Below are 21908 nucleotides of genomic sequence, written 5' to 3'. Positions count from 1 at the left end.
TGATGAATGCCAGAGATCTGAGTTTTGTACTGAAACAGAAACAGAGATATAATGTGGTTTTCAAGTGCTTGCATGGCTGGTAGTCTTGATATACGCTGTTCCATGTGATGACTCAGGAATCATAGGCAGATATGGTAGAAAGATTTATTTTCAGAATAGAAAGAAAGTGTTTATTAGAAAATGTACATAGGTGAAATACGCAAGCTTATGAGATGATTAGCTCCTTGTCGCTAGAAATATCCAAGGTGTGGAGAGAATCATCTTGTAGGTGTGCCATTAAGAATGTTGTCAATTTGGGGGTGGCTGGGTGACTCAGTCGGCTAAGTGTCCGACTTTGGCTCAGGTCGTGATCTCGCGGTCTGTGAGTTCGAGCCCCGCGTCGGGCTCTGTGCTGACAGCTCAGAGCCTGGAGCCTGTTTCAGATTCTCTGTCTCCCTCTTTCTCTGACCCTCCCCTGTTCATGCTCTTTCTCTGTCTCAAAAATAAATAAATGTTAAAAAAATTAAAAAAAAAAAAGAATATTGTCAATTTGGATGAATAACTTGAATCAATGTTCTTACTAATTATGAAATTATTTGGTTTTGTTTATACTGTAAAACTTTTCAATGATACTGACCTAACACAATAAAAGTGGAATGTTCATTTAATGATGGTAATTCTACTAACCTCTATACAAAAGAAATGATAAATATGCCCGTAGTGGTTACAAAAGTAACTATTGTAATACCAACACTGCTGTGAAAACATTTTTTTTAATTTTTTTTAACGTTTATTTATTTTTGAGACAGAGAGAGACAGAACATGAACGGGGGAGGGTCAGAGAGAGGGAGACACAGAATCTGAAACAGGCTCCGGGCTCTGAGCTGTCAGCACAGAGCCGGACGTGGGGCTCGAACTCACGGACCGTGAGATCATGACCTGAGCCGAAGTTGGCCGCTTAACCAACTGAGCCACCCAGGTGCCCCTGAAAACATTTTTTTGAAAGGAGAAATATAGGTCATGGAGCGAGTCCAGATGCTACTCAGGCAGGGTCTCACAAGATGAGAGTGGCCTGTTGAGATGTCATAGTGAACAGATGACAGATTTTTTTATTTTTAGACTACAGTTTTAATAAAAGCTAACATTTGTTGTGCATATGTGCTAGAATTGTGTTGACTGGTCTACATGTATTATCTCTTTCAGTTCTCACTAGAACTCTATTAGGCACGTAGTATTATTTCCCCCATTTCTAGTAGGAGATTTAGCCTCATAGGGTTTAAGCAATTTAATCAAGGTAATAAAGTTGGTCAGTGGTAGAGCTGCATCTCAAATCCAAGATAACATGACTCTTTCGGTTATCAAGAAAAATGTTCAGAACTAATTCTGACTTTCAAATACTTATTCATAACTAATATCACTTTCCTTGTGTGATTGTTTCAGTTTTCTGGTGCACTTTTATGTCATTTTAATTAATTCTCTCAAGAACTTTGTAAGGTGGCCCTTATGAGCCCTGTTTTACAAATGAGGATGTTGGAACTCAGAGCATCTGTGACTTTCCTAAAGTTAGACCACAAAGGAACCCAGGCATTCCCAGGCTGAGCCCTCTTTCCACTACATCATTACTGCTTCCAAAAATGACTCCATACAGACAGCAGCTGTCCCTGTGTAAGAGGAGAGTTAATAGTAGATTCATTCTCGAGATTTAGAGGAGGCTTATGTATACCCTCACAGTCATTACTGTTTTTATGTAGTGTTTTCTGACAAGATTATGGCCGTACACTATGGGAGAAAGTGAGAGAGCGACAGAGAGCAGCTTGTTCAGCCCATGTCCTATTTCACAGGGTAGGAGTCCCAGAAAGTTCAGTAGATATTCCACAAGAGAGATGTCTTGCTATGGTATATTTGCAGGGAAATTTCCCTTATATTGAAAGCATCCTTGTTTTAATCAGAGAAAACCTTGTTTAACTCCTTTTTCCTCTACTCCAGGAATTTAAGTAAGTCACTGGCATATTCCAGAAACAACTGGTTTCTCAACTAATCATTCAGCAGAACTTTCTGATTATAAATAGCAAGGCTAAGTCTAGGCATTCTTGGTCCAGTGACAGGTGCTTTATTGTTTGTTGGCAGGACTGGGGTCTGGGGGAAATGGCCAAATGAAAATTTCTTCCCTTACTGCAAAAACTCTGGGGAAGAATTGAACTATGAGCCAAAAATGGAAAAGAGTAGGATGATGGCTAAAGGGTGATAAATTTCTTAAGGCTGATATTTTTTCCTTTTCTTTCTTTTTCTTTCTTTCTTTCATTCATTCTTTCTTTTCTTTCCTTCTCTTTTTTCTTCTAGTAGGAAAGTGCTCAGTTTCTTTGTTTGACCTCTTGACAATTTAATGGTTTCTATGAAAGAGATGTGATCCACCTAATAGAGGAGTTAAAGTAATAAATGTGGGAATAAAACTCATAGTTTCTACATCTTTGGTGGTGGGGAGATGGGAATGATAGAAATATCAGGGACTTGAATACATGGAACTTTCTTGAATGATTTGGTGTCCTCAGTCCTTACCAATTCCTAAGTGATTTCACATGCTTGTATCTGGTCCCCACTCCCATTATCAAGGCGTATGAACTCCTGGGACATGGTTCAGGTAGCCACATCAGGCTAGAATACTGGAACAGCTTCTGGATCAGAGATAGCAGGCAGATATTAGTGGAATTATCACTAATCTAGCAGGGTCTGAGATATAGCCCCATCTGCCAAGCAAACTACAGTATTCAATTTCCATGGAATAAACATATAAGTAGGTCAAGGTTCAAGAAAAGTAAACTTTCTAGTAAACAACATATATCCTAGAAGAGACAGTATAGCATCCTTACAAAAGGGGGAATAAAGAAAAAAATATATATATTAAAATATATTTTTAATATATAAATATAAATAAATATTATATATATAAAGAAAACCCAAAGATGAAGAAAAAAACTTGAAAGAAGCCTGAGTGGGGGAGAAACACCTTACCCATTAAAAAAAAGAAGAAGAAGAATTATGGTAGATTTCTTATCAAAAACTACACAAGCAAGACAAGAGTGGGGTGAAATATTTAAAGTGTTAAAATGTTTGAAGAGCATAGGATATACTGAAACCAATATTGCACTGTAAACTAACTAAAATTTAAATTAAAAAATAAGGTATAGGATATAAAATTCTTCCAGTAAAATTTCCCTTCAAAAGTGAAGAAATAAAAATTTTCCCAAACAAAAATTGAAGGAACCTGTTTCTGGCACACTTGTTCTGCAAAAAATGTTACAAGGGATCCTTCAGGAAGAAGGAAAATGATCTAGGTCAGAAATTCAGATCAACATAAAAAAAAAGAGTGTTGGAGAATAAATAAATAAAAGTGGAATAAATGTTTTCTCTTAATTGATTTAGAAGATCAATTTTAAAGCAATAACAATAACAAAGCATTGGGTAATCATTAACATTTATTTATTTTTTGAGAGTCAGAGAGAGACAGAGCACGAGCAGGGGAGGTGCAGAGAGAGGGAGACACAGAATCAGAAGAAGGCTCTAGGCTCTGAGCTGTCAGCACAGAGCCCGATGCGGGGCTTGAACCCATGAACCGTGAAATCATGACCCGAGCAGAAGTCAGTCACCCAACCGACTGAGCCACCCAGGCATCCCGGGTAATCATTATATATATGGGTAAGAGAAATGAATAGCAGCTATACCATAGTGGTGGGAGCGGTGGTTAAGAAAACTCTGTTATAAGGTGCCTACACTACACAGAAAGTGGTATAGTGCTATTTGAAGATGAACTTCAAGTTAGTTTCAAATGTATATTGCAAGTTCCAGGGCAACAATTTTAAAAATTAAGAAATATAATTGATGTTAAGAGGATGATATAATTGATGATAAAAGGAAGTCACATAAAATCCTTAATTCAAACCAGAGAAGGCAAAATAAAAAGGGGGAGGGGAGAATGCAACATATAGAAAACAGTTAAACACGATAGATATAAATCCAATTATATTAATAATTACTTTAAATATGGTAAGTTTGTCAATTAAAAGATAAAGATTGTCAGAGAAAATTTTTAAAAAATGAGCCCCAAGTATATATGCTGTCTACAGGAAACGTACTTTGAACATAAAGATGTACATAGATTAAAAGTAAAGGGGTGAAGAAACACACACCATGCTAATGCTAATCAAAAGAAAGCTGGCACAGGGTGCCTGGGTGGCTCAGTTAAGCGTCCAACTCTTGGTTTCAGCTCAGGTCATGATCTCACAGGTTCATGAGATCAGTCAGTTAAGCATCTGACTCTTGGTTTCAGCTGAGGTCATGATCTCACGGCTTCGTGAGATCAAGCCCCACGTCGGGCTCTGTGCTGACAGCACAGAGCCTGCTTGGCATTATCTCTTTCCCTCTCTCTCTACCCCTACCCAGCTCACTCTCTCTCTCTCTCTCTCAAAAATAAATAAACACTACAAAAAAAATTTAAAAGAAAGAAAGAAACCTGATGCGGCTATACTCATTTCAAACAAAGCAGATTTCAGAACCAGGAAATCCATCAGGGATATAGGTGTTACATAATGACAAAAGGGTGAATTCTCCAAGAAGATACAATAATCTTAAATGTGTACACAATCTAACAAGAGATCATCGAAATACCTGAGGCAAAAACTGATGAAGCTGGTAGGAGAAACAGTACATGCGCTTAGCTCATTGCATGAGATTTTTCTTGGTTTTCTTCTAGTCAATCAGATACTAGAAGCACATGGGCTGTTTTTGAGGAAGCAACGGCTCAATTGGGAGAGGAACGGCACACGCTACATGATCCCAGCGTGACTATGCTGCAACTGGGGAAAAGAGGCCCTGGGTTTCATTAAGTCTATGCGCAGTCGGGTACCCTGCTCTGGAAGGTACTGGGCTCAGCGTGAGTGGAAGAATCTCGAGGTAGTGCTATCTGCCATCCTCCTGTGGCCAAGTCTCTGCAGCCAGGAAAGAGCTGCAGGGTGAGGACGCCCAATGGGAGTTGAGCTCAGTTTCTCTCCTGGGCTCCTTGCCCAGATCATCAGTTCCTGAGAGTACAGATGGTGCTTTATATTTTCCAAAAACATGAAGCACCAGCCTTGAAAGTGGGCTTCAATAAATGTGCCAAAACATACTTGTTGATTATGAAGACCGACACTTGTTTAAATTTGAGGAATTTACAGTTGGCACAACATGTTACTACTGCATGAGCTCGAATGGAAAAATAAAACCATACTACTTTAAAACTATAGTCAGTTCTGTATGTTAAAGAAGACACATGGAAGATTGCTTTTGTTGTTATTGTTTTGTTTTTTGCTCTAGAAGTTCCCAAGCTCTAGCCTAGTCCACAAGCTGAAGGGCAAGAAAAAGGGAAGGGAATAATACATGTAATAAAAAAAAAAAAAAAATGATCTGTACAATAAATGTAAAGGGCCATATTTTTATGAGCACAGGGTAGTTCTACAAGTTGCATGGTCTTTAGGAAGCTGTCTCTTGTCACAACATCAATAGGACCTATCTAGATGGGAGCCATGGATACAAACAAGCTATTTTGTAAAGACTAAGCCCTCACTTCTGAAACTCTAATGTCCACATGAATTACCTGGAGACCTTGTTAAAAGGCAGACTTTAATATGGTAGTTCTTGGGGTTGCCTAAAACTCTGCATTTCTAGCAAGCTTCCAGGTGATGCCACAGCCCTATTCCACAGGTGACACTCAGCCATAAGCAGACTTGTGAGAAAATCCTGGGAGATCGGTCTCCACTATGCAAGTCAGGCTAATGTTCCTGAGGTTCACTCAACAGCTCAACGGAACTCAGGTCTAGGCCATTCTCTACATAAGTGAACAGATACTGAGGTCCTCCTCAGTATTCTTGAAAATTCAGGATGAAAGTGACAATGGAATTCGAGTGTAATCCCAGTTTTGCATATAGGGATACTGCGCTCCTGGGGGTTAAATCATTTGTCCATTATCACATAACTATTTAAGTGTATTGTCAGGATTCTACTAGTGGTTCTCTGATCAGTGTCCTTTCCTTGCCTCATGTGAGTCAGGAAATCAGCCTACAATGGAAGATGAGGGGACAGGACCCAGTGTAAACCGTGCAGGCATCAGCAACGTTGGGAGGGAAAATAAGGGATAATAAAACCAATGCAGGTTCAAAAAATAAGCCCACAAAAGATCAGACCCAAGAAAGTGCAGCGTAGAGGCAGCCATTTTAATATTGATACAATAGTATCGTAGGGGACACCACGTCAAATAGGGTCATTCCCACTAGGACAGAGTATGTGGGACATGAAGGTCAGAAACAAGCATGGGGAGCCCCTTTCTTCCTCATGGGCTGAGTGATCCAGTCTCAGGTCTCAGGCAAAGCTACCTTTAAACCCACTTTTTCCTTTAATATAGATTATAGAGCCTGACTTCGAGGCCTCGTGGGTTCAGGCCAAGACGAAAGATTCCATTATTAGCTTCTTACTAAGATGTTTAACAATTAAGGGGTGCCCGGGTGGCTCAGTCAGTGAAGCATCTGACTCTTTATTTTGGCTCAGGATCTCATGGCTCATGAGATCAAGTCCTGTGTCAGGCCCCACAGTGACAGCATAGAGCCTGCGTGGATCTCTCTCTCCCTCTCTCTCTGGCCTTCCCTGGCTCACCCTCTCACCCTCTCTCTTTCAAAATAAAGAAACTTAAAAAAAAAAAAAAAGTTTAACAATTAAGGAGAAACATCTGTCCCCAAAAGGTATGATTCAATCCCGTCTCTTAGGCAGTGGGAGGGAAGGCATGTGATACTGGTTAGCAAAATCCAAGTGGAATCAACCAGGAAGGCCACCAGCAGTGCCGCCTCTCACAGAGGACCCGCGGAGTCTCTCTCTTTGTGATCTTGAGGTTATACTGATCCCGATGCTGGCTTTCAACCTCCCTGCCAACTCTTTGTCCTATCTTAGAATAGAAAATTGGATAGCTCAGCAGTCTGATCATGATGAATATATAAGATCGAAGGGAATAGGGGTGCCTGGGTGGCTCAGTCGTTAAGCATCTGACTTCAGCTCAGATCATGATCTCACAGTTCCCACACTGGGAGTCCCACACTGGGTGAGCTCGAGCCCCAGTTCAGGTGAGCCCCACTTCTCTCTCTCCCCTGCCCTTTGCCCCTTGTGGGATTCTCTCTCTCTGCCCCTTGCTCAGTTGCACCATGTCTCTCTCTCTCAAAAAAAAAAAAAAAAAAAAAAGACCAAAGAGAACAGGCAAATATAATGCACTGAATTCTCTTATTTAGGGATCTCCTACATCAGTTCTGTACACGTTAGTCTGGAGTCTGTGTCACCTGTTTTTCATGTGGTCATTCTGGAAAACCCGGAAGGAATGTAAATATCTAAATATCTAAATATCTAAATGCTTTAAATTCCTCCAAGAAAGGGAACAGGTTCTGGGACCATTAGCACTTGGCTGAGGGTACATGTTGGGGGGGCAGCAAATTGCCCTACCCAAAGGGAACCAGGAACAGAGAGGCAAGGTGGGATGGGCATCCTTCACTTGTATGTCAAGAAACTGACAGGCCAGGCGTAAAAGACAAAAACACACCACAGCAGGAGAGCGTAAAGGAAAGGGCAGCAGCAGGGGAGAGGCACTTGTTTCTCTGGACGGTCTCCTCAGATACCAAAGACAGCAGGGTCCACGGAGGACTTGGTAAAAGCAATAGCAGCTTTCACAAGCTTTTTCTTGATGGAGCCTGTTAGGAGGAGAAACCAAGAATTAGGCTGAGGAATCACAATGACAAGTGAACGCTCTTCCCCGAGTCTCCCCTAAACTGGCCTGCTCGTCTCCCCGGAGTCCGGCTCCTGTCTTTCTTTAACACCCCTGACTTTCCTCTTCCTACTGCCCAGATTCCCTTTCATCTTCTCAGACCCCGGAAATACTGAGCAGCAGTGAGCTAATAAACCCCCGAGGGGTGAGAGCTCCAGCCCAGCCTTACACTCGGTACAGTACCGAGATGGGGAGGAGAATAAACACCACGTCATCTTCTCACAATTCACAGTCCCCATCCTTGTCCCTTTCCCTCTTTACTTACCTCCCCCTCCCCCATTTAAGACTGCACTCTCAGCCCCGCGCCCCAAGGAAAGAACTATGGGGGAGTCCAGAAAAGGTCTGAACCAGGAGAGGACCACGGGACCTCCCTCTCAGTCATCTTCTAGCAGGCTTGGAGGCTCAGCACCTGGCAAGATGGCCAGCTTCCGACGGAGGGAAGGAGATGGGGTCTTAGGACTGAACTCCTACCTGCATTACTGTTAATCCAGGTTCTGGCCTTCTTTTCCAGAAGTTCCCACTCACACTTCTGGTGCTTAGCCTTGGCATGTAGCCAAACCACCGCCAGGACTGTGGCCCAGCTTGAGGAATCTGCATCCTGTACAACACACAGAGACTTCCCTGAAACCTCCAAGTTGGAGCAGGAGGCCCCTCGAGGGGACGCAAACACCTCCTCACTCACTTTGCTCCAAACTGCTGTTAAATGTGACGACCTGCTCTCTCGGAACCTCATCTGCTACTTGCAAGGCGTAAAGCCAGGCCCTGAACCTCAGGGCAAAAATTGTGAGTCTTAGAGTAGAAAAGTCTTAAGTTTTCAATCCAGCAGAACCACCAGGGCGGTGCTGAAAACTCCTACAAAATCCCCAACAAGCATTCCCAAGCTATGATAAGAGAATACGTGCATAATTTCTTTATATTTTTATAAAGTATTGAATGTTTTATTTGAATATTTGCCAAACCAAAAGAAAAAAAAGACGAATTACCCATAATGACATTTTTCAATTAAAAAAACAATTTTAAGTTTATTTATTTATTTATTTTGAGAAACAGAGATAGCGTGAGTGGGGAAGGGGCAGAGAGCTAGAGAGAGAGAGACAAAAAGAGAGAGAGGGAATCCCAAGCAGTCCCTGGGCTGCCAGTGCAGAGCCCCATGTGGGGCTTGAACTCACAAAACCGTGAGATTATGACCTGAGCCAACACCAAGGTCAGCCACTTAACCACTGAGCCACCCAAGCACCCCACCAATAATGACATTTTTGAGACAGAAAACCGATTCATAAGAAAGTGAAATGATTTGCCCAAAGTTGGCCTTCTAGCAAATGACACAGCAGGGACTGGGGTCACACTGTTCACTCAAGAGAGAGTCTCAGGCAGAAAATAGAAAATGAGTTTTAGGGATGCCTGGGTGGCTCAGTCGGTTAAGGGTCCGACTTTGGCTCAGATCATGACCTCACCAACAGTGAGGTCAAGCCCACGTCGGGCTCTGTGCTGACAGCTCAGAACCTGGAGCCTGCTTCGGATTCTTCCTCCCTCTCTCTCTCTTCCCCTCCCCTGCTCACACTCTGTGTCTCTCTCAAAAATAAATAAACATTTAAAAAATCTTTTTTTAAAAAAGAAAGAAAATGAGTTTTCACCCAGGGTCCCACCTTCAGTTTATAGATGCAACAGATCAAGAAAAATTGTTCTTTTAGATCATGACCTTTAAAATTTGGAAACAGCTATCAGGTCCTCTGTGAGGAGTCCTGTCAATCAAAATTCTCAATTCCTTTCATTCTTCCTTAAAAGAACTGCTAATGTCAAAGCAAGTAAGAATCCCCATGCTTGATCTAGTCTAGAAACAAACATCACAGTGATATTTAAAATATACCTCCTTAGGGGCACTTGGGTGGCTCAGTTGGTTAAGCATCCGACTCTTGATTTTGACTCAGGTCATGAAGTCACGGTTCGTAGGTTCGAGGCCTGCATCCGGCTTTGTGCGCTGACAGTGTAAAGCCTACTTGGGATTCTCTGTCTCCCTCTCTCTTTGCCCCTTCACTGCTCTCTCTCTCTCTCAAAATAAATCAACTTAAAAAATAAAAATAAAAACTAAAATACACTTCCTTAAGTGGTCACATATGGAGGTCAGTGAACTTATGAAATTCTATGACCACAGCCCCAAATACGTAACACACACAGCTCTTCTGAAAACCCTGTGCCTTCCACTGATCACATATCACATGCGTTGGTTCAAATGAAGTTTTCAGTCACCCCAAGTCTCCATGTTGCAATAGGTCTTAAGTCATTTTGCTTCTATTCTCTGATTACAAAATTGAAGATTTAGAAGCAAAAAGAGTATTTTGATTCCTAGTAAGTTTTTTCCCCCCTCAGGAAAAGTTACAAGTCATTCATTGTTCAAGGTCTTTTGGGATCTCAATTTTGTTACTGTTCTATCTCCCAGTTTTGGCAAATTTACAAATTTAGCACTGGATCTAAATTTTCATTGAAAATATAAACCTCAAGAGAATGCAGAGCCTGGTGGCTCCAAAAACCTGTTGTAAGTTTGAAAAAATTCATTATTCAGTGCAATGAATTTTCAGTGAGTTTGTTCTCAGTCCATATACTCATCGTTTAAAAAATTCAAATTCCTTAATGAAATTCAGATACCCCAGGGTTCCTGACTCCCTGGATTGGTGGCCCAGTTACCATGTCGAAGAAGGAAATGTTAGTCTGACATGTCATTGGTTTCCCAATAAAACCGAGTTAGAACATCATGATTCTTATATCTTTTTCCAATGGTTTATAAATTATCCTTTTAATTATTTGTTCTAGAACAGTTTTTTTAGTAGAAATATAATGTCACACACACATATAATCCTAAATGTCCTAGTAGCCATATGTAAAAATATAAAAATAAACAGGTACAATTATTTTACTAATATGTTTTATTTAATCTAACACATTCAAAATACCATTTTAACATCAATATAAAAATAATTATTAATGAATATTTGCATTTTTTACAGTAAGTCTTAAAATCAGCATGTGTTTCACAATTACATCCCATTTTAATTCAATTAAGAATTTGGTTCCTCATTTGCATTAGCCATATTTCAATTGCTCAATAGCCATTGGACAAGTGGATACTGTATTAGTTGATGCATGTATAGGATTTTTGAGGGTTTTTTTTTAATCATTTAAAAAATTTCTTTTAAGCTTATTTTGAGAGAGAGAGAGAGCATGAGTGGGGTATGGACAGAAAGAGAGGGGAGAGAGAATCCCAAGCAGGCTCTACGCTGTTAGTGCAGAGACCCGTGTGGGGCTTGAACTCATGAACCATGAGATCATGACCTGAGCCAAAGTCAAGAGCCCAATGCTCAACCAACTGAGCCACCCAGGTGTCCCTGAGGTTTATTTAACCACCTTTCACATTTTGAAAATTCAGAACAACACCTGTCCTTCAGGCTTTTGGTCTTTGTCCATATTTAACAATTTCTCAGAAGATTTGGTAAGTTGCCTTGAAATTCTGGAATGAAATTTGTCCTCATTAGCAGACTTAGACACATTTGAAATAACTAGGTGATTCCCTATTAATACCTGTCCTGACTTCAGTGAAATTTTGCTGATTTGTGGGCCACATGCACAAATTAGTAGCAATGTAGATTCTGAAGACAGTTCTAGAACTGAATCCAGCTCTGCCACTGACTGGCTGGGAAAACTCAGACACAGTATTATGGTTCTATATAAAATAGGAATAATGTGAATAGGATTTACTTTAATTATTATGATGAATAAGTCAGTGGATGTTAAGTGCTTAGCATGGTGCCTGGCAGAGAGTAATTGCTCAAAAAATGTTAGTTATTCTAACTAAGATGACTGACAGGGAATATGAAGTGAAAGAAGATGTTTGCTTTCCCTTTGTCATCCATCAACTCCCACCAACTAGGCTCTTAGTTCCTTGTTCGTTCTTCTCTAACATACCAAGAAAAATCTTCAACATCTATTTATTAGAAATCAATTTAGTCTATGGCCTCCTATAGTCTCCTTTCTCAGATGAGTCATGAATCACCCCAATCTCATGACCGACCCCAACCCCTCAAAAACATACATACTCCTTTTTCTTCTCTGAATCTTACCTTGACAGGGAGTGCAGACCATAGGTCTTTCAAACTTATACCTAGGATCCTGGCCAGATCTTCATCTAGATCCCAGGAACCATCTGCATTTTGGAGGGATATCAGCTGCACCAGATAAGTCTCTCCAAAGACTTTGGGGAACAAAAAAAGAGCGTGAGAAATTATAGAGCTATGATCCCTTAGTATACCTGAGAAAGACAGGTCTTAGCATACCTGAGAAAGACAGGCTATAGTGACAGCACAGAGCTAAGCAGATCCTACCAAGATACCTGTCATAGTCCTTCCCCTGGGAGGCAGGTATTTTCTCTGTGACAATGTAGGCCACCTGAATGATATACTAAATCTAGGGGAGCTACACTTAAAAATTTAGCAACAAGGAAAAGATAGGAGGAACTAAAGAACCCACATGATAATGCTGCTTAAAGTTTTATCCAGTCCTATTTAAATGGGCCTTAAAACGTGATGTATATTTAAAAAAAATTCTACACCAATGTAGCTTGAATTTTAATTATAAAAATTTTCAAAAGAAAGCAGATATAAAGGAAGCACCGAGCAACGTACCTCAAAGTGTAGTCTAGTGTCTTATCTGGATGCTACAACAGTTGCTTAAAGACCACACAGAAAGTATCTCACATCTGGCTATCTATCATATGTGATGGTGTACTTAGAGCAACTTGGAAATTAGCAGGTGAGAAAAACCATAACTAGAAAACAATTCTACTCTAATGGGGGAAAAATCTATAGCTCTGAATTTCAACAGTCTTAGTTTGAACCTCAGCTTTGCTAACACTCAAAATGTACAAAAAGTATGGAAGGCCCTTCCTTGGTTCCATACAAAAAGTAGTTGCTAAATAGCTCACAAAAACCAGAAGTTCACCACTGCTAGGTAACTTTTCTTTCATCTTTGCTAAGAGGATTCATAAAAGAGAAAGGTCAGAGCTGGAATATTCTAAGTGAGGAAGGCCTAGGAAACCAACACAAAGTTAAGCTACTCTGTGGCTACCATTAAGAATTTTCTCAAAGTGGCCAAGATTGCAGAATAGCATGGAAATTCTTTTGCATCTCTCATCCCTGAAATGGAGCCAGATCAACACTAAACCATCTTGCACACCTAGAAAACTGACTTGAGGACTAACACAATAATCTGCACAACCTGAACCACAGAACTTGGCAGGTATGCAGTGCAGAGAGGTGAACTGGTGGAGAGAGAAGCTGTGGAGGGCAGAGAGCTATTTTTGCTTGCAGAGAGAAGACGGAGATGGGGGGTGGGGAGAGTATGGGAAACCACCCCCCCGCCAAAAGCGGCTGGAGAGAAAAGGAAGAGTATGCAAGGGACTGAACAAAAAAGGGAGAAAGGAGGAAGAAGAAAGGAGAGTGTTTAAATTCCATTAAGACACTATAAACAGGGAAGCATAGAGTCTGAAACTCTATAGCTTGATACCTGGCGGTGCTCTGGTGGGAAGGTCAAATCCCCAGGAGCCAGCATCAAGGTTCTTCAAGTCCTGGGGCATTGTGGCTTGGAGAGGCGGTTCCCTTGCTTGGAAGGTACTTGGTGGAGGCTGTGAACCATGCCTACAGGCAAAGATCCTAGCAGACCCTGGAGAACAACCACATTCACTGGTGTTGTAACAAGGATGTTAAGAGGGAAGCCTGGTGCCAGATGTGTGTTGTGATTTGCCATAATCCCTGAAATGCTGCTGCTACACAACTGCATGAAATTTTTCATGGGTGGACTGGTGCCTAGTCACAGTCTCTGAGCATCAGCAGCGGCAGAGTCTCATGAACATTCCTTGAAGAGGGCTGGCACCAGGCCATTGCTCAGCCAGACCCTCCTCCAGAAGGCCAGAATGGGTCAAAGCCACAGTCCCTCAGAAGTGAGGGGCTGGGAAACACAGCCCCATCTGAAATAGAACTCAGGAGGGAGGTGCCACCTGGTAGCCTGACAGCTTCGTCACAGACACTGTAAAAGTGAGAAGTGAACAGAAGCCGGAGACAAAGGAGGGGTACTTCATTGCCAGTCGGGGAGAGCACAGAGCTCCAATACTAGAGACTAGGTAGCTGGGCGACGCCATTTTCATCCCTCCCGTACATGGGCATAAACGCCTACATGTGCCACAACAATCCACCCCTGTGAGGTAAGCAGCGCCATTTACTGGAGAATGGAGCTGTTATACTAAGCCCCGCCCAACTGGGCCGACAGAGCTCTTGAGGAACACCAAGAGTCTCTCCATGTGCTTAGTCTATAGACTATAAAGTGATTCATACTTTGATTTCTAGGGGAGACTGATGTAATTTCAATCGTATTTCAGTCTGTTTGCTGGTCCATCTATTCAATTTTTTTTCTTTTTCTTTTCTTTTCTTGAATACAGAAAGAGAAAAAAATTATTTTTATTTTCCATTTTTATTAAAAATATATTTCTTTAATTTTTTTCTAAATTTTTAACTTTTTTGTAAATTCTTAAAATTCTTACTTCCATCATCTCGTTTTATTCTATTTTATTGTATTCATTTTCTCAAATTTTCAAACATTTTCCTTTTTTCTTTTTTTTCTTATATTTCCCTTTTTTCTCTAATTTATCAAGCGCCTTTCAACAACCAGACCAAAACACACCTAATTTCTAGCATCCTTTATTTGATTTCTTTGTGTTGTTTTTAATTGTACTTTTTTTTTTAGTTTATTAATTCCTTTTCTTCCTTCAAAATGACAAAACGAAGTAATTCACCTCAAAAGGAACAACAGGAAGAAATGACAGCCATGGGTTTAATCAACACAGATACAAGCAAGATGTCTGAACAAGAATTTAGAATCACAATAATAATATTATCTGGGGTTGAAAATAGATTAAAATCCCTTTCTGTGGAGATAAAAGAAGTAAAAGCTAATCAGGATGAAATAAAAAATGCTATAACTGAGCTGCAATCTCGAATGGTTGCCACGGCAGCAAGAATGGAAGAGTGGATAAAGCAGAATGGTGAATTGGTGATACAGAGGACAAACTTATGGAGAACAATGAAGCAGAAAGATGGAGACTGAGGCAAAAGAGCACGATTTAAGAATTAGAGAACTCAGTGACTCATTAAAAAGGAGTAACATCAGAATCATAGGAGTCCCAGAAGATAAAGAGAGAGAAAAAGGGGTAGAAGGTTTATGTGAGCAAATCACAGCAGAAAACTTTCCTAACCTTGGGAAGGACACAGACATCAAAATCCAGGAAGCACAGAGGACTCCCGTTAGATTCAACAAAAACCAACCCTCAACAAGACATATCATTGTCAAATTCACAAAATACTTAGGCAAGGAAAGAATCATGAAAGCAGCAAGGGGAAAAAAAGTCCTTAACGTACAAGGGAAGACAGCAGGTTCGCAACAGACCTATCCACAAGAAACTTGGCAGGTCAGAAAGGAGTGGCAGGATATATTCAATGTGCTGAATCAGAAAAATATGCAGCAAAGAATTATTTATCCAGAAAGGCTGCCATTCAAAAACAGAAGCAGAAATAAAGAGTTTCCAAGACAAACAAAAATTAGTTTGTGACCACTAAACCAGCCCTGCAAGAAATTTTAAGGGGGACTCTCTGAGGGGAGAAAAGATGAAAACAAATAAATAAACAACCAAAAAAAAAAAAAAAAAAGACCAAAAACGACAAAGACTAGAAAGGACCAGAGAACACCACCAGAAATTCCAACTCTACAGGCAACATAAGGCAATAAATTCATACCTTTCAGTACTCACTCTAAATATCAGTGGACTAAATGCTCCAATCAAAAGACATAGGGTAACAGAATGGATAAGAAAACAATATCCATCTATATGCTGTTTACAAGAGACCCATTTTAGACCTAAAGACACCTTCCAATAGAAAGTAAAGGTATGGAGAACCATCTATCATGCTAATGGACACCAAAAGAAAGACAGTAGCCATACTTATATCAGACAATCTAGATTTTAAAATAAAGACTGCAACAAGAGATGAAGAAGGGCATTATATCATAAGTAAGGGGCCCATCCACCAAGAAAGCTAACAATTGTAAACATGTATACTCCAAACATGAGGCACCCAAATATATAAATCAATTAACACAAACATAAAGAAACTCTTTGATAATAATACCATAGTAGAGGACTTCAACACCCCACTTACAACAATGGACAGATCATCTAAACAGAAGATCAACAAGGAAACAATGGCTTTGAATGACACTGGACCAGATGGACTTAACAGATATATTAAGAACATTTTATCCTAAAGCAGCAGAATCCACATTCTTCTCCAGTGCACATGGAACATTCTCCAGAATAGATCACATACGGGGACACAAATCAGCCCTCAACAATTTCAACAAAGATCAAGATCACACTGTGCATATTTTCAGACCACAATGCTATGAAACTCGAAATCAACCACAAGAAAAAAAATATGGAAAGATAACAGATACTTGGAGACTAAAGACCATCCAACTAAAAAATGAATGGGCTAACCAAGAAGTTAAAGAATAAATTAAAAAGTACATGGAAGCCAATGAAAATGAAAACGCCACAGCCCCAAACCTCTGGGACACAGCAAAGGCAGTCATAGGAGGGAAGTATATAGCAATACTTCAGGCCTTCCTGAAGTAGGAAGATGGTCTCAGATACATAACCTAACCTTACACCTTAAAGAGCTGGAAAAAGAACACCAAATAAAACCCAAAACCAGCAGAAGACAGGAAATAATGAAGATTGTAGCAGAAACCAATGCTATCAAAACCAAAAAAACAAAAAACAAACAAAAAAAGAAAATAGTAGAACAGATCAATGAAACCATAAGCTGGTTTTTTGAAAGGATTAACAAAATTGATAAATCCCTAGCCAGTTTGATCAAAAATAAAAAGGAAAGGACCCAAATAAATAAAATCAAGAATGAAAGAGGAGAGATTACAACCAACACAGCAGAAATACAAAAATAATAAGAGAATATTATGAGCAATTATAAGCCAATAAGATGGGCAATATGAAGAAATGAACAAATTCCTGGAGACATATAAACTACCGAAACTGAAACAGGAAGAAATAGAAAATTTGAACAGACCCATAACCAGTAAAGAAATCAAATCAGTAATCAAAAATCTCCCAAAAACAAGAGTCCAGGGCCGGATGGCTTTCCAGGGGAATTCTACCAAACATTTAAGGAAGAGTTAACACCTATTCTCTTGAAGCTGTTCCAAAAAATAGAAATGGAAGGAAAACTTCCACTCTTTCTATGAAGCCAGCATTACCTTGATTCTAAAACCAAAGACCTCCCTAAAAAGGAGAACTACAGACTAATTTCTCTGATGAACATGGATGCAAAAATCCTCAACAAGATACTAGCCAACTGGATCCAACAATACATTAAAAGAATTATTCACCACGACCAAGCTGGATTTATACCTGTGATGCAGGACTGGTTCAATATTCACAAAACAATCAATGTGATACATCACATCCATCAAAGAAAGGACAGAAACCACATGATCCTCTCAATAGATGCAGAGAAAGCATTTGACAAAATACAGCATCCTTTCTTGATAAAAACCCTCAAAAAAGTAGGGACAGAAGGATCCTACCTCAAGATCATTAAAACCACATATGAACGAAGCACTGCTAATATCATTGTCAATGGGGAAAAACTTAGAGCTTTCCTCCTAAGGTCAGGAACAAGACAGGGATGTCCACTCTCACCACTGTTATTCAACATAGCATTGGAAGTCTTAGCCCCAGCAATCACACAATACAAAGGATTAAAGGCATCCAAATCAGCCAAGAGGAAGTCAAACCTTCACTCTTCGCAGATGACATGATACTCTATATGGAAAACCCAAAAGATTCCACCAAAAAACTGCTAGAACCAATCCATGAATTCAGCAAAGTCACTGGGTATAAAATCAATGCACAGAAATCAGTTGCATTCCTATACACCAATGAAGAAACAGAAAATCAAGGAACCAACCCCATGTACAATTGCATCAAAAACCATAAAATACCTCGGAATAAATCTAACCAAAGAGGTGAAAAATCTATACACCAAAAACTACAGAAAGCTTATGAAAGAAAGTGAAGACACAAAATAATGGAAAAAATATTCCATGCTCCTGAACAGGAAGAACAAATATTGTTAAAATGTCAATACTATCCAAGGCAATCTACATATTCAATGCATTACCTATCAAAATAACACCAGCATTCTTCACAGAATGAGAACAAACAATCCTAAAATTTGAATGGAACCAGAAAAGACCCCAAATAGCCAAAGCAATCTTGAAAAAGAAACCAAAGCTGGAGGCATCATAATCCAAGACTTCAAGCTATATTACAAAGCTGTAACCATAAAGACAGTATGGTACCAGCCTCAAAACAGAAACTCAGATCAATGGAACAGAATAGAGAATCCAGAAAGGGAACCACAAATGTATGGCCAACTAATCTTTGACAAAGCAGGAAAGGATATCCAATGGAATAAAGACAGTCTCTTCACATCCGGATGGCCAACAGGCACATGAAAAGATGCTCAACGTCGCTCCTCATCAGGGAAATACAAATCAAAACCACACTCAAATATCACCTCACGCTAGTCAGAGTGGCCAAAATGAACAAATCAGGAGACTACAGATGCTGGAGAGGATGTGGAGAAACGGGAACCCTCTTGCACTGTTGGTGGGAATGCAAATTGGTGCAGCCACTCTGGAAAACAGTGTGGAGGTTCCTCAAAAAATTAAAAATAGACCTACCCTATGACCCAGCAATAGCACTGCTAGGAATTTACCCAAGGGATACAGGAGTGCTGATGCATAGGGGCACTTGTACCCCAATGTTTATAGCAGCACTCTCAACAATAGCCAAATTATGTAAAAAGCCTAAATGTCCATCAACTGATGAATGGATAAAGAAATTGTGGTTTATATACACAATGGAGTACTACGTGGCAATGAAAAAGAATGAAATCTGGCCTTTTGTAGCAACGTGGATGGAAGTGGAGAGTGTTATGCTAAGTGAAATAAGCTATACAGAGAAAGATACCATATGTTTTCTTTTTTTTTTTTTTAATTTTTTTAACGTTTATTTATTTTTGAGACAGAGAGAGACAGAGCATGAACGGGGGGGGGGGGGGCAGAGAGAGGGAGACACAGAATCTGAAACCGACTCCAGGCTCTGAGCTGTCAGCACAGAGCCCGACGCGGGGCTCGAACTCACGGACCGTGAGATCATGACCTGAGCCAAGTCGGCCGCTTAACCGACTGAGCCACCCAGGCACCCAGATACCATACGTTTTCACTCTTATGTGGATCCTGAGAAACTTAACAGGAACCCATGGGGGAGGGGGAGGAAAAAAGAAAAAAAAAAAAAAAAAAAAAAAGAGGTTAGAGTGGGAGAGAGCCAAAGCATAAGAGATTGTTAAAAACTGAGAACAAACTGAGGGTTGATGGGGGGTGGGAGGGAGGAGAGGGTGGGTGATGGGTATTGAGGAGGGCACCTTTTGGGATGAGCACTGGGTGTTGTATGGAAACCAATCTGACAATAAATTTCATATATTAAAAAAAAAAAGTCTCTTCAGCAAGTGGTACTGGGAAAACTGGACAGTGACATGCAGAAAAATGAACCTGGACCACTTTCTTATACAAAAATAAACTCAAAATGGATGAAAGACCTAAATGTAAGACAGGAATCTATCAAAATCCTAGAGCAGAAAACAAGCAAAAACCTCTTTGATCTCAGCTGCAGCAACTTCTTATCAACATGTCTCTGGAGGCAAGGGAAACCAAAGCAGAAAGGAACTATTGGGACCTCATCAAAATAAAAAGTTTCTGCACAGTGAAGGAAACAATCCGCAAAACTAGAAGGCAACCGATGGAATGGGAGTAGATATTTGCAAACGACATATCAGATAAAGGGTTAGTATCCAAAATCTATAAAGAACTTATCAAAATCCAGTGAAGAAATGGGCAAAGGACATGAATAGACACTTCTCCAAAGAAGACATCCAGATGGCCAACCAACACATGAAAAAATGCTCCACATCACTCATCCTCAGGGAAATACAAACCAAAACCACAATGAGAGACCTACTACCTCACACCTGTCAGAATGGCTAATACTGACAACTCAGGCAACAATCGATGTTGGCGAGGATGCGGAGAAAGAGGATCTCTTTTGCGCTGCTGGTGGGAATGCAAACTGATGCAGCCACTCTGGAAAACAGTATGGAGGTTCCTCAAAAAATTAAAAATAGAACTACCCTATAACCCAGAAATTGAACTACCAGGTATTTATCCAAGGGACACAGGTGTGTTATTTTGAAGGGGCACATGCATCCCAATGTTTATAGTAGCACTATTGACAATAGCCAAAGTATGGAAAGAGCCCAAATGTCCATTGATGGATGAATGGATAAAGAAGATGTGGTGTATATATACAATGGAGTATTACTCGGCAATCAAAAAGAATGAAATCTTGCCATTTGCAACTACCTGGATGGAACTGGAGGGTATTATGCGAAGCGAAATTAGTCAGATAAAGACAGATATCATACGACTCCACTCATGTGAGAGATTTAAGATACAAAACAGATGAACATACGTGAAGGGGAACAAAAATAATATAAAAACGAAGGGGAACAAAACATAAGAGACATACAGAGAACATATGGAGAACAAACTGAGGGTTGCTTAGAGGGGTTGTGGGGGGGGGGGATGGGCTAAATGGGTAAGGGGCATTAAGGAATCTACTCTTGAAATCATTGTTGCACTATCTGCTAACTTGGATGTAAATAAATAAATAAACAAATAAATAAAAGAATTTTCTCATGACAACCCTGTGAGGTCAGGAGTTGTGCAGCTGAAGGAACTAAGGCTCTAGGAAGTGAATTTAATTTGCCTAAAACCCCACAGTAGTTGGGAGGACGGGGATCTGACTCCACCTGAGACCATAAAGTCCTCTCTTTAACTAGCAGCCTAAAGGGAATGAATAAGTAGAGGGTAAATGGCAATGAAGATGTTTCAACAATTAAACAACTGTATACCACAAATTCTTGCTACAAGAATCAAAGACTAGAAAGAAGTTGCCTTTAAGCCTATTTTAGTACAAAAGGCACGTCTTAGTGGCAAAATGTACTTTGACTCAGTTTGTCCTGTACGTGAGAAGTCCAGCTGCTTGGAACACAGCTGGTGTTCGGAGGAACACCCTTTGGTGACAGAAAGAAAGTGAGTGGCCAGCATCAGGAAGATCTACTCTCAAATCCAACTTGCAGAAGACTGACCAGTGCAGCGGGGACCCAAACAGGGTGGCAGCAGAGTTCTGCAGCGGGAGGGCGGGAGAGTTCTGCAGGCAAGCTGGATGAGCTGAGATGGCAAAGGGAGTGCGTTCAGCCAGGCCTTAACCCACACTCTGCTGGGTAGTTTCAGGGTCCTGTATTGTAGAGTAGTGAAGGTGGGCTGACCCTAGCAAGCATAGGGACTGGACAAATCTCATCCTCTGCCTGCCACTTTTCAAACAGATTACCTCCCGGCTAGAGAAAGCCAGGGAAGCAGAAGCGTTGAAGATTAGTTCTTTGGTCCCCATAGATCAGAGCAGAGCAATGAGTCCCATCTCACCTGTAGGGTGAGTCTCCAAGTTGGTCCTATTGGTGGGACAATGAGCTCTTTCCATCTCAGGAGAAGTCTCTTTGAGAAACATGCATTTCTTCTCTGATCTATGACCCAGAGGGCTGAGTGTGTCTAGTCTTATACATGTGATAGACAAACATGGGTGAGGAAAAGTCCCTGGAAACATGCTCACCTGGAGAGCACAGGCCCTTGTTAACCATGGGCTTACAGAGACTTTTGTAAACATTCAGCTGACATGACATACTCAAGTACTGATTGGTCCGTGTGGGCCGAGATGCACGAGGCGGGTAGGAGGACGAGGCCTTTAAATGAGCTGAAAACCACCAGTATAGACATTGAGACTGAGGCACCGTCTGCTCTCTGCTATATA

General features: G+C 40.6%; 1 protein-coding gene across 2 annotated transcripts in view; it reads right to left on the bottom strand.

Moving 5' to 3' along the window:
* Positions 1–7253: 7253 nt before the first annotated feature.
* Positions 7254–21908, bottom strand: part of VWA5A (von Willebrand factor A domain containing 5A) — a 36834-nt gene continuing 22179 nt past the window's right edge. Inside the window, exons 16-19 of one of the 2 annotated variants that reach the window (XM_045483268.1) lie at positions 13361–13516; positions 11920–12050; positions 8279–8405; positions 7254–7733 (exon numbers count right to left, since the gene is read on the bottom strand). In XM_045483268.1, the coding sequence (XP_045339224.1) occupies positions 7654–7733; positions 8279–8405; positions 11920–12050; positions 13361–13516 (494 nt within the window). In that variant the 3' untranslated portion in view covers positions 7254–7653. The remainder of the gene's footprint in view (positions 7734–8278; positions 8406–11919; positions 12051–13360; positions 13517–21908) is intronic. The other variant, XM_045483269.1, reaches the window with a different exon arrangement.

Source organism: Leopardus geoffroyi, chromosome D1 (genome assembly GCF_018350155.1).
Source record: "Leopardus geoffroyi isolate Oge1 chromosome D1, O.geoffroyi_Oge1_pat1.0, whole genome shotgun sequence".
Classification (NCBI taxonomy): Eukaryota; Metazoa; Chordata; class Mammalia; order Carnivora; family Felidae; genus Leopardus; species Leopardus geoffroyi.
Note: the sequence above shows the minus strand (reverse complement) of the source record. Positions and strands in the feature narration are given on the sequence as shown.